Below are 13,556 nucleotides of genomic sequence, written 5' to 3'. Positions count from 1 at the left end.
AGGAACCTCTCAACCACAAGACCCTATGATTATTTCTGTCCATAACCCAGCTCTGCCCTACTGAAGTATCTGTGCTGTCTAATGCAGTGACCACTGGCCACAGGTGGCTATCAGCACTTGAAATGTAGCTAGTGTGACATTGTATTTAACTTAAATGTAAACAACCTCATGTGGCCACTGTATTGGACAACATGGGGGCCTGCCTACTTCAGGTCATGGATCCTTAGGATTCAGGTCTGGAAAGAACACTGCCTCCAGCTTTTCCTATTTTTGGTACCAGGGGTTGAACTCAGGTGTATTCAACCACTGAGCCACACCCCCCAGCCCTATTTTGTATTTTATTTAGAGACAGGGTCTCACTGAGTTGCTTAGCACCTTGCCATTGCTGAGGCTGGCTTTGAACTTGCGATCCTCCCACCTCAGCCTCCTGAGCTGCTGGGATTACAGGCATGCGCCCCCATGCCCTGCTCTGTTGGAGTCTGTAAACAAGTCAAAATAACATCTGGCATTTTGCCAGGGGAATGTTAGAGTTGGTAAACAAGTCTGGATGGTGCCTGGCAAAATGCCAGAGGGAGTGGTTTGAGAGGTAACAAAAGCAAGCCATTAAGTGTGGAGATTCCTGATTGGTTGACTGATGTATCTAGTTTATGCTAATTAGATAAGCTGTGTGGAATGTATAAATACTGCTCCTGTCCTACAATAAACGGCTCCCACTCCTGCTGTATCAATCTACAATCTACACAAGTTGTTCGTCACCCCCCCCCCCCGTTATTTTGCTGCAGCCGGACTGCGGCACTGCTCATTTTTTCCTTTTGCATTGAGAAAATAAAGCCATCCCTGGGGTCCCATCTAGTCCCAGGAAGCTGCATTCCTAGAGGTACCAAGAGCCTGATTGGAACATTCAGAGACTCATATTTTTCAGGCAAAAGAGGTTTGAGTAGCTACAGTTAAGGGACAGCATTAGTGGCTTCAGGTGGCTGCTGCTTTCTCATTTCCCAACCTACACACCTGGACAGTCCTTGGGGTAACAGTGTGAGAAGAGACTCTGCCTAAGGAGTCTCAAGTCCATGAGATGGAGGATTGTTGGGAGCTGCCACATGGGAACCCAGCATCCCTTAGCCTTGAGCAATGAGAATGTGGAGATGTGGCAAGCCAGCCATGGGCTGTGTGTGTGTGACTATGAGCATTGAGCGGGCAACTTATGCATCTTTTTGCTGGCTCTGCCTAAGATCCCCACACAGCACATGAGATGGGTGTGGCCTTCCTAGATGTCAGTCAACCTGCTGACAGCAAGACATCAGGAAGCTAGACTCAACCCCCTGTAAACCTGACCTCTTGCCTCATTTGAATGGCTTCTCCCCAATAAAAGGGTTCAGCACATGCTGTGCTATTCTCTCTCTTTCTTGCCTGCCTTCCCCCTCTTGTGGGAGCTGCGGCTGAGGAGTGGTCACTGAATCCTAAGAAAAGGTACTTTCTGTGTCTGTGTCTTTATTTATTCCCCAAGTTCACTTGGAGTGACCTTGACCGTTTAGTCGTGTGACCCAACGGAGGATAGCAGTGTAAGCGTCTATGCGCCTACACGTGACCCTACACATGAGCTCGGTACCTGCGACAGTTCCAGCTGTGAGGATCAGGTGGAAAACCTTCAGGACCTGAGCCTGACAAACTGGGTTCTAGGCTTAATTCTTCACTACCTGATTCTTTCCTGAGTGATCTTGGGCAAATGCTTGCCATTCAGTGCGCCTGTTTTCCCACATATGAAGAGGGGGTACTGGCTGGATCTCTGCTCGTCTGCCTTGTTAGAGGGTGGTGCCTTAGACTGCCTGTGTAAATGGCCACACCGGGTGGGGCAGGGTCTACAGAGGAGGAGAAGCAGGTGAAGGGAGTTTCACAGCGTGTGGAGCACAGAGTCTGGGCTTGGAGAGGGCTCCGTGCCCTAGGGGCATCTTTCTGGCCCACAGCTTCTGCTGCAGCATTAGCCTTGATCCTTGAGGGACTGGAAGGGACTGGAGTTGACTCTCCGAAATACTTCCACCCAAGGTTGTGTAAACAAACTCCACCAAGCCCTGTTGACAACAAACAGATGGCATCATCTCTGCATGCAGGGACCTGTGCAACAGGGTGAATTGGAATTTGTTTGGTCTTTGTCACATTCCTATTCACACATGACCATGCAACTTCCCCTCTCTGTTCCAAAAGCAAGTAAATCCAGATGCTATGGATCATGAACATGAAGTCTTTATTCTCAGAGCAGGGAAGGGCTGGTGCAGGGGGCAGGGCAAGCATCTAGCAGGAGCTCCACATCCAGTGTCCCCACATGAGCGTACAGGCCAAGGCAGAGGGACTCAGGCTGAAGTCAGGGTTTCCCCAGGCAGCGGAGGGCTCAGCGGGCCAATGCAAAGCCAATACGATTATTATGCCGATCAAACTCTGTGTAGAACTTTCGGATGAAGCTGGCACCTAAGGCCCAGATGGGCCCAGTGGGCGGTGGGATGTCCAGGCCATGGAGGGCCAATGTGCACAGGTCCTCACTACTGTAGGGGTCCTGGCAGGAAGCAGGAGGGTTGTTGTACTGCTCAGCAAAAACCAGCCTCCCTTTGCCCTTCATCTGTTTCAGTAACATTCTACCTTCCCTCCCCCATTCACCCTGGGCCTTCATCACATCTTGGCCATCTGAACTCTGCATGGATTGCACCAGGGCCCTGTGCTAGAGCCAGGCAGGCAACCCACCAGGCACTGAGCTGCATTCAAGCGCTCACAGTCTGGCTTTAGATTCTGACCCTAGACGTGTGATTTCTCTAAGCATAAGAAGCACACGTCTATAATCCCAGCAGCTTGGGAGGCTGAGGCAGAAGGATCACAAGTTCAAAGCCAGCCTCAGCAAAAGTGAGGCCCTAAGCAACTCAGTGAGACCCTGTCTCTAAATAAAATACAAAATAGGGCTGGGGATGTGGCTAGTGGTCAAGTGCCTCTGAGTTCAATCACCAGTACCAAAACAACAACCAAAAAAAACAGACTCAGCAAGACTATCTCTAAATAGAGTTGGGGATGTTCTTCGGTGTTTAAATGCCCCAGGTTCAATCCCTGCAGATATATATATATATATAGATTATCAGGAACATTTGATGAGAAAATGGATGGTGCTAGAGGGACAAACCAAAGACAGTGATTCACAAATGTGGCTCCACCCTGGAACTCCCTGGGGAGCTTTGAAACCACACTGCCCAGGTGCCACTCCTAGATGTTCTGGGTTCACAGGTGTGGGGTGGGGCCTGGGTACTGGGATTTTTAAAGGCTCTGCAGGTGACATGAGCAGCCAATTTTGGAAACCATGGCTTAGCATGTAATCTATGCATTGCGACTTATCCCCCTGCAAGGGTCCCTGCCCACCCTTCCTCCCTGCGCCTCACCTGTAACACATAGTCAGCACTGGTGAGCGTGTAGGCCCTGCCTCCCAGGTGAAAGGAGATGTCAGGGAGGGTGGGCACCTGGTTGCAGTTCACGACATACTGGGGAGGAAAGGGGTCAAGGGAGCCCTTTTGAGCGTGGGAACTCTCAGCAAACCACGAGCCCCACTCGTGACCTGACCCCTCTGCTGGAGAGTATTATGCTGGCCCTGCCTCCAGGAGGGACTAGCCTGGTGTGGAGAGAGTGAGAGGTGACAAGGAGAAGGCCTGAAATGGCCTCATTTGGGACCTAATGTTGCCTGGGGTGATTTGGGGACTTGGTCCAAGAGGGTGCCCCCCCCACCCTGGGACCCCACCCCTTAGCATCTTACTTCATCTGTCCTCTGCTCCTTGGCCCCCAGGGCCTCCATGACCAGCCTCAGGGAGCTGGTGGGACCCGAGATGTAGGATGCACCAGTGTCCACCACTGCCATGCAGCCCTCCTCACACAGCAAGGTGACAGACCCTATAGACACCCTGCAGGGAGGCCACAGTCAGGCAGAAGGCTGAAGGGCACCCCCAGCCCACTTATTTTTTCTGAGTGAGGATGGTGACAGGAGGCCATGCTGGTCGTCCAGTGAGGCACTGGAGGAGGGGTGAGGCCTGAGTGGACGAGGGAAGATGCCCCCGCCCAGCACAGGGCCTAGTGACTCCTCAGCCCTGCCTAGGCCCCCTCCCCCACCCTACTCCTCAAATCTGTTTTCTTCATCCTGCACAAAGCAGGCAGAGAGCAGTGAGTGGCCATCCCTTATTTGCAGAGAGGGCAGGATGGTAATCCTTCCCTGTCCCCACCCAGCCCAACCCCAGAAGTTTTGTAGAGTGGAGAAGGGAAGGACTCCTGACCCCTTCATCATGATCTGCCAGGAGCCAGTCTTGCTGATGCTCACGTAGTGGAAGTTCCCTTGGTAATACTGGGGGTCACTGCCCCCCAGCACGAGTTCTCCCCCTAGCAGGTGGGAGTCCCTAAAGGAGAGACCAGCGATTCTGAGATTCAGTGACAAGGGAGAGTTGGGCGAGGGAACAAGGAGGGGCAGATGGCAGGGCTGGAAGCTGTCTCTAAGAAGCATGAAGAATGGGGTGCTTCCCCCTTTCTGGTCCCTTCTCAAGCCCAACCAGAGGTTTTCAAGGGTAGTCCAGTTGTACACCCCCCAAAAAAATTCCCCAGAGAAGTCATAGAAAAGGAACAGGCACAAGGCAACCCCTTCCCTTAGGTGAAGCAGAAACGTGGGTGGGCTCTGGGGAGGCCACGGTGCGGGGCGGGCAGGGGTATGGAGAGAGTGGGGTGGAGGGGCAGAGATGGCACCTGGTGGGCCCAGGCTTGCTGAGGAGAGCTTTGGGTGCAGGGGGCACGTGGGATTCCGGGTGCTCAGGGAGTAATGGGCCATGTGGGAGTTTCATCTCCTTACTTAGAATTTCTGCAGGGGAGGTGGGGGAGGGGGAGGGAAGGGGGAGCTTCATTATTTCAGGGGAGCCTCACCAGTCCTGCAGTTTGGCATGGTAGATTAGGCATGTTCTTTTTTACCCTTCAGGCAATGGAGTCACCCCAACAAAGTCACTTGCCTGAAGTCACCTGGGCCTTAATAGACAGGGCAGGAGCCAGGGCTCCTGATTCCTGGTGGGGAGCTGACTCCCCTTGCCTTCCTCTCCTCCATGCTGCGCAAGGCCTCTAAGGGCTCAAGGAGCTGGTTTCTAGAGCGTGCGTGTGTATGTGGTATGCCTTTCTAGAATTTGTAGATGTGTGCATGTTTTCTTTCGTGTGAGTGTCGATTCCTGTGTTTTGCCTCCTTTTGGATGTGTGTGCATGCAGCAGTGGCAAGCTCCCTCCTGCCCTCACCTCACGCCTCAGCTTCTCTATGCATGTCCCCTTCTTCCCAGCCCCAGGTAAGGAAAAGACCTCTGCTCAGCAAAGACGGCTTTCTTCCCGACTGACGGACCCTTATCCCTTCCACAGCCCTGGCTTGTGTACCCACATTTTTCGCCTTTTCACATTTTCAATCTCTTGCTTTCCATTGGCTTCTTCCTCCTCCCACAAGCATTGCTGGAGGATCCTCTAGCGTTTAAAAACACCCACCTCCTGTCCCTGCTTCTCTCTGGATCTCACCCCACACCCCCTTCCTTGCTGAATTTCCCAGAGCAACCTACGTTCTGTGACCTCCACATCCTGACACCCACCTCCACCCCTTAACTGCTTGCCCTCAGGCCTTGCCCCCTTCTTCCTCTAAAAGGGCTCTTCCCCAAGATTGCCCCTGACTGCAAAGCCACCAATGGTGGCCTTTTCTCAATATCTCCCTTTCTGTCACCAACCAGAGACTCCTCTTACCTCTGAGATCAGTCTGGACTCTGCTCCTCCCCTCCAACTCATGCTCTTACCCATACGACCTTTCTGTTTCCAACTCAGACCATCTTTCTAAACCCAGCAGCTTGAAGCAAATCACAGCCCTACTCAGGAGCTGAGCACAGCATGTCAGCACAGCCTAGAATTGAGAAGCACCGTGGTTTTCAGCAGCATGGCCCTGGGTGCCCATCACACTGGGGCCTTTCTTCTTCCCTGTTACACTGCAGGCTCATCTGCCATGTTCACTGTCCTGGCTGAGCCCACCCAGTGTGTGGTGCATAGCATTGATTGGATCAATGAGTGAGCAAATGAATATAGAAGCTGATAAAGGACTGAAGTTGGCTGTCTGTGTGGGAGGAGCCATCATCCTCAGAGGAAGCATCTCCAGCCTGCAGTAATCCCCACCCGATATCCTCTTGTTCCAGAGCAGCACTAACCATTAGAACATTCTGCCACGATGGAACTGGTCTACAATGCACTATCCAATATGGTAGCCACCATCCACTGTGGCTGCTGAGCACTGGAAAGGTGGCTAGTGCAACCAAGGGACTTCATGCTTTTGTTTACTTAATTTTAATTCATTTATATTTCAGTAGTGGCCTCCATACTGGCTAGTGCAGCGCTGGGTACTGATTGACCATCTACCACCAGCATAAAAATCCTGGCCCAGACTTTCCTACTCCCCAGCTCCTTCTGCTCCTCCCTCCTCTGCCCTTGGTCTTGGAGTCAGGAGCCCACCTGCTGTAGTAGACAGAGAAGACATCTTCTTTCAGAACCCTCTGGGAGAGGATGTGGTCAAAGACAGGGGTGACACCCCCGACGGCCTGTGCAGGGAAGCCCATGCCCAGAACCCCATCAAACTTGGCCAGCATGAAGGGTATCAAGGGCAGCTCTGTGACCTCTCCAAATGTCTGTGTCACTGTGATTCCGCCCACCTGTGGGAAGAAGAATCAGAGGAGACCAAGCCCACTGCTCACGCCAACTGGGGTGTGATCTGAATTTCCACACTGGGAGCCCCAGGGTCACACCTTCTCTGGGGTACAGCCATTTGGGGTAAAATTATTTCATCAATACCCCCATTCACCCACACACATAGCCTCTCCTTCAACAAATGTGTGCTGTGGGGTTCAGAGAGAGCTGGGGTGACCTGTGGCTGCTAGGGCATGGGCTGTGAAGGTGATCCTTCCAGGCAGTGATAGAAGAGAGACCAAGAATGTCACAACCCCTCCGCATGGCCTGCTTTCAGGCCCGCAGGCCTGGGCCTCAGTCCCCACTGCCATCGCAGGCTAAGGATGTCTTCAGCACAGGATTTCTTTCACCCCAATTTCACAGACAAGGAGAGGAGAGAGGGGCTCACAGATTTCCTCTGAGGTTCCATGGGTACCCCTCCCCACAGTAGGGGCTAAGAAACTCCAGAATGGGAAGGGGTCAGACACCAGCCCAATGTAAAAGGAAGCCTGCCCTGACACCACACCCCAGACTCTAACCTCAGCTGTGGTGGACCCTAGATCTAAGCCTGACCCCAATGTCAACAATATCCTGGTTTTCAATCCAGGGTCTGGTTCAGAGTCCAGTCAGAGCTGGTGACATCAGGCAGGTTCCTTGGCTGCAGGCTTTGGAGCTAGGACAAGCCCTACCTGCAAATTAGATGTAAATGCCTCCATCCATCACCCAAGGGTGGCAGGGAGCCTGGGTTGCTCCACCACGCTTGTGCTTCTTTGTAGCTCCAGCTAGAAGCAACAGGGATCAGCTCCCCAGGCTCTGAGGTGGGCTGAGTATATCTGCCCCCAGTGTAGCCTAGAGGGGCAGCAGGGGCCTGGGGACAGGAGGGTAGGTGGTCAGATGGCCAGGGGCAGCCTCACTTACAGTCACTACGTCCTGGCTTAGGAAGCCTTTGACCTTCCCTGATCCGTAGTGGATGGTGAATTCCGTCCCATTCTCCAAGTAGCTGGAGGATTCTGAGGCATCGTAGAGGCTGTGAATCTCTGGTGGAGGGACACAGACTCAGGCCTGCGTAAGAGCCGCCCAGGCAAAGGGCTTGGAGGCAGGGTGGGTTGTGGGCACAGCTTGTGTGGCTGAGGAGTTAGGTGTGGGGAGGGGGTGGCCCTGAGGCTGGGCCTCGGAATGTGTGCTTCATGCATCAAGGGCTGTTCCTTGGGCCTGGTTCCACGCTCACATCTTTGAGACTTTTGTCTCCAATGAAGCATTGTAAAGGAATTGCCCACTCTGATAATGCCAGAGAAAATTCTGGGCCTGGAGTAAGTAAAACTTAGTGGAGGACCCCAAGGGCCTGGGACAGGTTTGAGAATTTGGTCCTGTCACCTAGCGTGTGTGAGGCTCTGGGTTCAATCTCCTACACTCACAGGTTCGTGTGCACACACATCCAGGCGAGAAGAAAGGAAGGGAGGGAGGGAGGGAGGGAACGAACTTGGCCTTGTCTCAGTCTCATGGAGACTGGAGAATGGCCTTCTGGGTAGTCAGGTGGCTCCTGGAGCTGGCTATTTGAACTCGGTGGTCATATCAGGGAAGTGGGAGTCACCTTCTTTCCTCTCAGGGTCACTAGGCACAGGGGCAGGGAGGAAGGAGCTGATTGGTAGCAGGATGGACTTGGCTGGGGTGGGGTAGGACTGCCTGAGGGTGGCAGGGAGGGAGGTTGGGGGCAAGCGCCATGGGGCCATGTCTCACCACAGGCAGTGTAGAGGGGGCTGCACTTGGTGGAGGGTACCCAGAGGTTGGCCGAACCCGTGTCAAAGATGACTTTGAAGGTCTGTGGTGGTGTGCCGATGCCGATCTCACCGTAGTACTGGGTCTGTGGGGGTAAAAGGGAAGAGGGTGCTGGAGGGGCCCAGGGACCCTTGGGGCTTGGGGTCTTGCCTGCTTCCATTCTTGGCTCTCAGGGGAAGATGACGCAGATCCTACAGCCTCTCTGGGTTTCTATTGTCCTGCAGGCAACTGTGGGGGTGCTTGGCACTGTCCCCTGACATCTCAGGAGATGGAAGTTTCAACAAGACAAGGAAGCATAATAAGAACTGTGAAAATGAATCGAACCCCGAGGGGGCACCAGAGCTGGAGCCATCGGGCTGCACGGAGACAGGCCGTGAGGCCCAGCTGCACACTCCTCCCACATCCCCCCACCAGGGATGCCTGGCTTGAGACCTGGATTGGTTCCAACCTAACACTGCCTCTGGGTTCTTTCCTGCTCTCTGTACCTCAGGCTTTCCAGATATAAAATGGGGTTTTTTCTGGAGTGTTCTGTGGTTCTCAAGCAGAGCCAGGGAAGAAAGGTCCTGGCAACAACCAAAATGCAGTAAGTCCAAGAAAGAAAGGAGATGGTCGGGGCCAGGCACTCACGTCCAGGTAGTTGGTGAGGACCACTGGTGAGGTGCTGTTGCCAAAGGAGAGCCTCCTGGTGAACTGGCCCCACTCAGCACTGAGCCTGGCCATATCCACGCCTCGGTCCTTCAGGCTGTCCCGAACGGAGGGCATTTTCTTGAGGAAGATCCTGAGTGGAAGAAGGAAATAGAAGAGCCCTATACTCCCCCACAGTGATGGGAGAGTCCTGGGCCCCGACTTTTAGTACCTCTAAGCTGACCATAGCCCAAGCACCCAAAACTCACTTTTGGGCCCTAGGGCTTCTGAAGGAGGATGTACAGGCCTCTGGGTCACCTGAATTGATATTAAGTCATCTTCAACCAACTTCCTCCTGATGTTTGATTTTTATTAGACAAGGCTGTTTTTCCTCCATCCATCCATCCATCCTGTGTTGAACACCTACTCTGTGCCTCACTGCACTGGGTGGATGTAAAGACCATCACTGCCTTTAAGGAAACTCCAGCAGGCGGAGAAATAGACAGGAAACACACTGAGGTCCCCTCTAGTGGATGGAGTCTGGGGGCCACACTCCCACAGCCCTATGCTGGATGGGAGATGCAGTTCCAAGTGAGGCCTGTAGGTGGCAGCAGATGCACATAGCCGACTGAAAGGTCAGGGTGGGGGGATGGGGGATGGGGAGTGGGGAGGGGACTCCAAGACCCCTGGGAACAGGCATGAAGCCTGGGCTGTGATGGAGTGGACCCACTGAACTGGGTTGGGCAGGGACCGGCCAGTATCTCCAGATGGCAGTGTACCTTGCCCTTGGCAAGATGTGTCTTGGGCCTAAGTTCCAGACCCTGGACTTCTTGTACAGTGCCTTCCAATCACCTTTGGCAGGTGGAATTAAGAAGAGAATTCGCAGCACGCTGAATTGCTTGGGGCAGTGCCAGCCATTGCGCACACATGCCCAAGCAAACCTCCCAACAACTTGGCAAACTGGCCCTACTGTTTGACAGACAGGGAAGGTTCCGGGGGTGGTAGTAGCTCCCAAACGGTAGAGTAGGGATTCCAAGCTTGTGTCTGGCCCTCTTTCCCATACAGGGTCCCCTGGGCTTCCACGGGAAGGCTTTCTGCTGGAACCTGAGGAAGATGTCTCTAGCTGGTGGCCAAAGGGTCCCAGGATTGAAGCCCAACTTAACTGGCTTTCCAGACAGATGGAGAGGCCCTTTTCCTTCTGGGCTGTGAGTCCCCCTGTACTTGTCCTCTCCATCCTTCCCCACACTCCAAGCCTACTATTGACCCTCCCCTCATTTTGCCCATGAATCTGAACATGACTTTCATGCCTATCTAGGTAATATTGTAGATGAAATGAGCTATATGCCTATCACATTTGATTTTACTTGATCCTTAGCCCTCTCAGGTGATGGGTGCTTTTCTTGGTCCCATTTTACAAATGGGCAAATGGAAGTTTGACTCCAAAGAAGCTGCATTTCCCATGTTAGCTGCAAAGAGTCTCTGCGTTGGACCTTTTCTTTGTTGTCATTTCACTTTCAGAAAATCCCTTCCTTCTCCAGACTCCCAACTCACTTCTGTAATCCTCCGAGGCCCCGCGTGCATCCCCACCTGGCAGCTTGCCCCAGGGACTCCAACCCACACAGGTATCCCTTACCTTGGCTCCTGCTCCATTTCCCCTGGGTCCTTCCAGCCAGCACACCACACGGCCCATGGGGGTAGTGCTCATGGCGGTGAGGATACTGTGGTTGTGGGGACATTCTTGGATCCCCTTGCTAGCTGTGTGATTCTGAGCATTACCTAACCTCTCTGGGCATCTTCTGAATCCCCATTAGCTCCTCCATATAAATGGGCCTAATGGCTCCAGCTAACTCAGAGACTTGCATGGTGCTGTGCATGGAATAGGTGGCAAAGTAATCTTATGGCTGTCCCCAGATTTGGCTCCCTCTCACCCCTTGCCTGATTCCCTTCTTCTTGTTCCATGCTTTTACTTCCCTCTACTTGTATCCTGGGGTGAGGCTGCTGGGACCCATCCATCCTCTTACCCCACACTCCAACCCAGCAGCTGAGAGCCTTAGAGAGGCTGGAGAGAGGCTTTGGAAGCAAAGATGGAGTGTGTCCTGAGCCTCACACATCCAAAGATGGAGTGTGTGCTGAGGTCACTTCCAGGTGACCTCCCTGAGCCTCAGAGTCTCCATCTGTAAAATGGAAATGGTGAGCTGTGGGGACATCATTTGGGAGGGGACACGTGAAGAGCTCCTGTGAAATACTAGGCCTTGTATAGGCTGAGCAACGACTGCTGCTCTTAAGCCCTGCCTGCACCCTTCAAGACTCCCCTGTAGGCCTCATCTGCCGCCTGTTTCTCCATGAAGCCTCTGGCTCTGCCTCCCACTTCTCCAGTCTTAGGGACTTGCTTGTGGGGCCTGGCACCAAATGGATGTCAGGGCTTTCTCTGCGTGCTCGGGGCTGCAGAAAGCCGTTCTCTTATGGTTGGTAATAATCCGCCGTGTGTTATTAACAGCATCTGGTTCTTACCGTGGGCACAGCAAGACGCTCATAGCCTTACATGCATTATCTCATTAAATCTTCAAAGCAGCCCTAGGAAGCAGGTTCTGTTTTCATCCTTGTTTTTAAAAACAGTATACTGAGACTCGGAGAGGTTAACCTGCCCATGGTTTCAGAGCTAACGTGTTCTTCTAGGGGAGGAGAATTAAAACCAAAACAACTCCATAAGACTTGCTCTTAACTACTCAATAGACTTAACTACCCACACACTTCTTAATAATTAGACTGTGAGCTACTTGGGGGGAAGGGCATGTCTTAATCATCTCTGAGTTCCCCACAGTGCCAAGCAAGGAGCTCTAGGCAGGAATCAAAAGCTCTAGGAAGAGATTAAGAGGTCTGAGGATCTCCAGGCCTGAGCAGTGTCGCTTATTGGCTGTGTGACTTTTGGCAAGTCACTTCACCTCTCTGAACAGTAACATACCTCCCTGACTGGCTGGTCGTGAACACTGGGTGACCCCATGTATCTGAGAGCTCACCCCTGCCACCCCCTCTCTTCCCAGGTTACCGTCGGAAGGAGGATGTGTCTGCAGGGAGACCGAAGGTGCAGGAGCCCCAGAGTACCAGCAAGAGTCCCCAGCGGGGCATTCTGCTCTGTCCGTCCATGCTTCCGCTCAGTCTTGGGCTCTTTGGGATCCACAGAAGCCTGTGGCTCCTGAGCCCTTCTTTTATACACTGTGCACTTGAGATGGTTTTGCTCCTGCTCTGCCCTGATTTATTACCTAGGGACAGACGGCAGGGCAGCCAGTCATAAATCCCACCCGTGGGACCAAGCTAGGTGGGTGAAAGGTGACCAGGTCTCAGAGACAGAGCAGAGGGGCTGCAGGAAAGGGCTGTGGGACAGCAGCTCTGTCCCAGTGACGCCAGCAGCCCTCTGTCTGGCGTGGCCTTGAGACCCCTAAAGTGGACAGAGACTGATGAGGGGCAGCAGCAGTCCTCAAGGACAGGGTCCGGGCCTGGACCGCCATAGAGCCTGGGTTTCCGGCCCCCACCTGACCCCAGCCACGTCCTGTGTGTTAGCCTTGGCTTTGCCCCTGGCTCCTCCCAGGCTACCTCCCAGGTTCCCATCTGGAACGCGGGGAACCTTCCTGGCTTGTTCCTCCTCAGTGGAAGAAGCAGAACGTGGTCTCACATGGCGGCAGGGAGCTGGGTGTGCATTCTCCATGGACCCGGTGATGGAGGGAGGGAGGGAGGGAAGGGCGGCTCTCAAGGCCTGGGGAGGCTTCTGCAGGAGACTGTGGGGCGCACTGGTCTTCCAGCTCCTCCTGCTCCTCCTGCCGGGCCCTGCCTTCCTTTTGGCCCCTCACTCTGTCTCCCTGCTTTGTCCCTGTGGCTTTGCCAGTAGTCTGGGGGCTCCCCAAACACACCCCTGCCGGAGTCCCAGGGTGAGTGCTAAGTCTCCTGGCTTCTCCGTGATCATTTCTCAAGGCCTATTCAAACATCACCACCTCTTCCACGAAGCAGGCCCGGACTACATCTGGATCGATGCTTCCTGCTGGGGCTTTGAAGCACCATCAGGCCCTTCTCTGGAGCAAAATCTCCACTGTCCTTGTAGCTATTTTTTTGTTTGTTTGTTTCTTTTTTTACATATGTATCCTCTCAGCCGGGCACAGTGGTGCACACCTATAATCCCAACAGCTCAGGAGGCTGAGGCACGAGGATCGCAAGTTCAAAACCAGCCTTAGCAACAGCGAGGCTCCAAACAACTCAGCGAGACTACAAAATAGGGCTGGAGCGCCCTAGTCCAATCCCCATTAACTCGCTCCCCCCTACCCCAAAATACATAGTGTCCTCTCCCTCTGCCCATAGTGCGGCTTAATATTCATTAAACAAGTGAATTGCCAGAGGCAGCAAAGAGCCCTGAGCTAGTTCTCAGGGACCTCGGTTCT

The 13,556-nt window shown here is 53.5% G+C and overlaps 1 protein-coding gene across 2 annotated transcripts; it reads right to left on the bottom strand.

Moving 5' to 3' along the window:
- Positions 1 to 2,222: 2,222 nt before the first annotated feature.
- On the bottom strand, positions 2,223 to 12,319 carry Ren (renin). 2 transcript variants are annotated; one of them, XM_046464974.2, is made up of 9 exons: positions 12,176 to 12,319; positions 9,133 to 9,283; positions 8,467 to 8,590; positions 7,648 to 7,766; positions 6,520 to 6,716; positions 4,290 to 4,409; positions 3,779 to 3,923; positions 3,411 to 3,509; positions 2,223 to 2,545 (listed from the first exon to the last, which is right to left on the bottom strand). In XM_046464974.2, the coding sequence occupies exons 1-9, from the start codon at positions 12,271 to 12,273 to the stop codon at positions 2,384 to 2,386; spliced, it is 1,215 nt and encodes a 404-aa protein (XP_046320930.1). In that variant the 5' UTR covers positions 12,274 to 12,319; the 3' UTR covers positions 2,223 to 2,383. The 2 variants fall into 2 exon arrangements, with proteins under 2 accessions (XP_046320930.1, XP_046320939.1); XM_046464983.2 differs by lacking the exon at positions 4,290 to 4,409.
- Positions 12,320 to 13,556: the final 1,237 nt, after the last annotated feature.

The sequence above is a fragment of the Marmota monax genome, unplaced genomic scaffold (genome assembly GCF_021218885.2).
Source record: "Marmota monax isolate L192 unplaced genomic scaffold, Marmota_monax_Labrador192_F-V1.1 WCK01_AAM20220418_F8-fsc00099, whole genome shotgun sequence".
Lineage (NCBI taxonomy): Eukaryota > Metazoa > Chordata > Mammalia > Rodentia > Sciuridae > Marmota > Marmota monax.
Note: the sequence above shows the minus strand (reverse complement) of the source record. Positions and strands in the feature narration are given on the sequence as shown.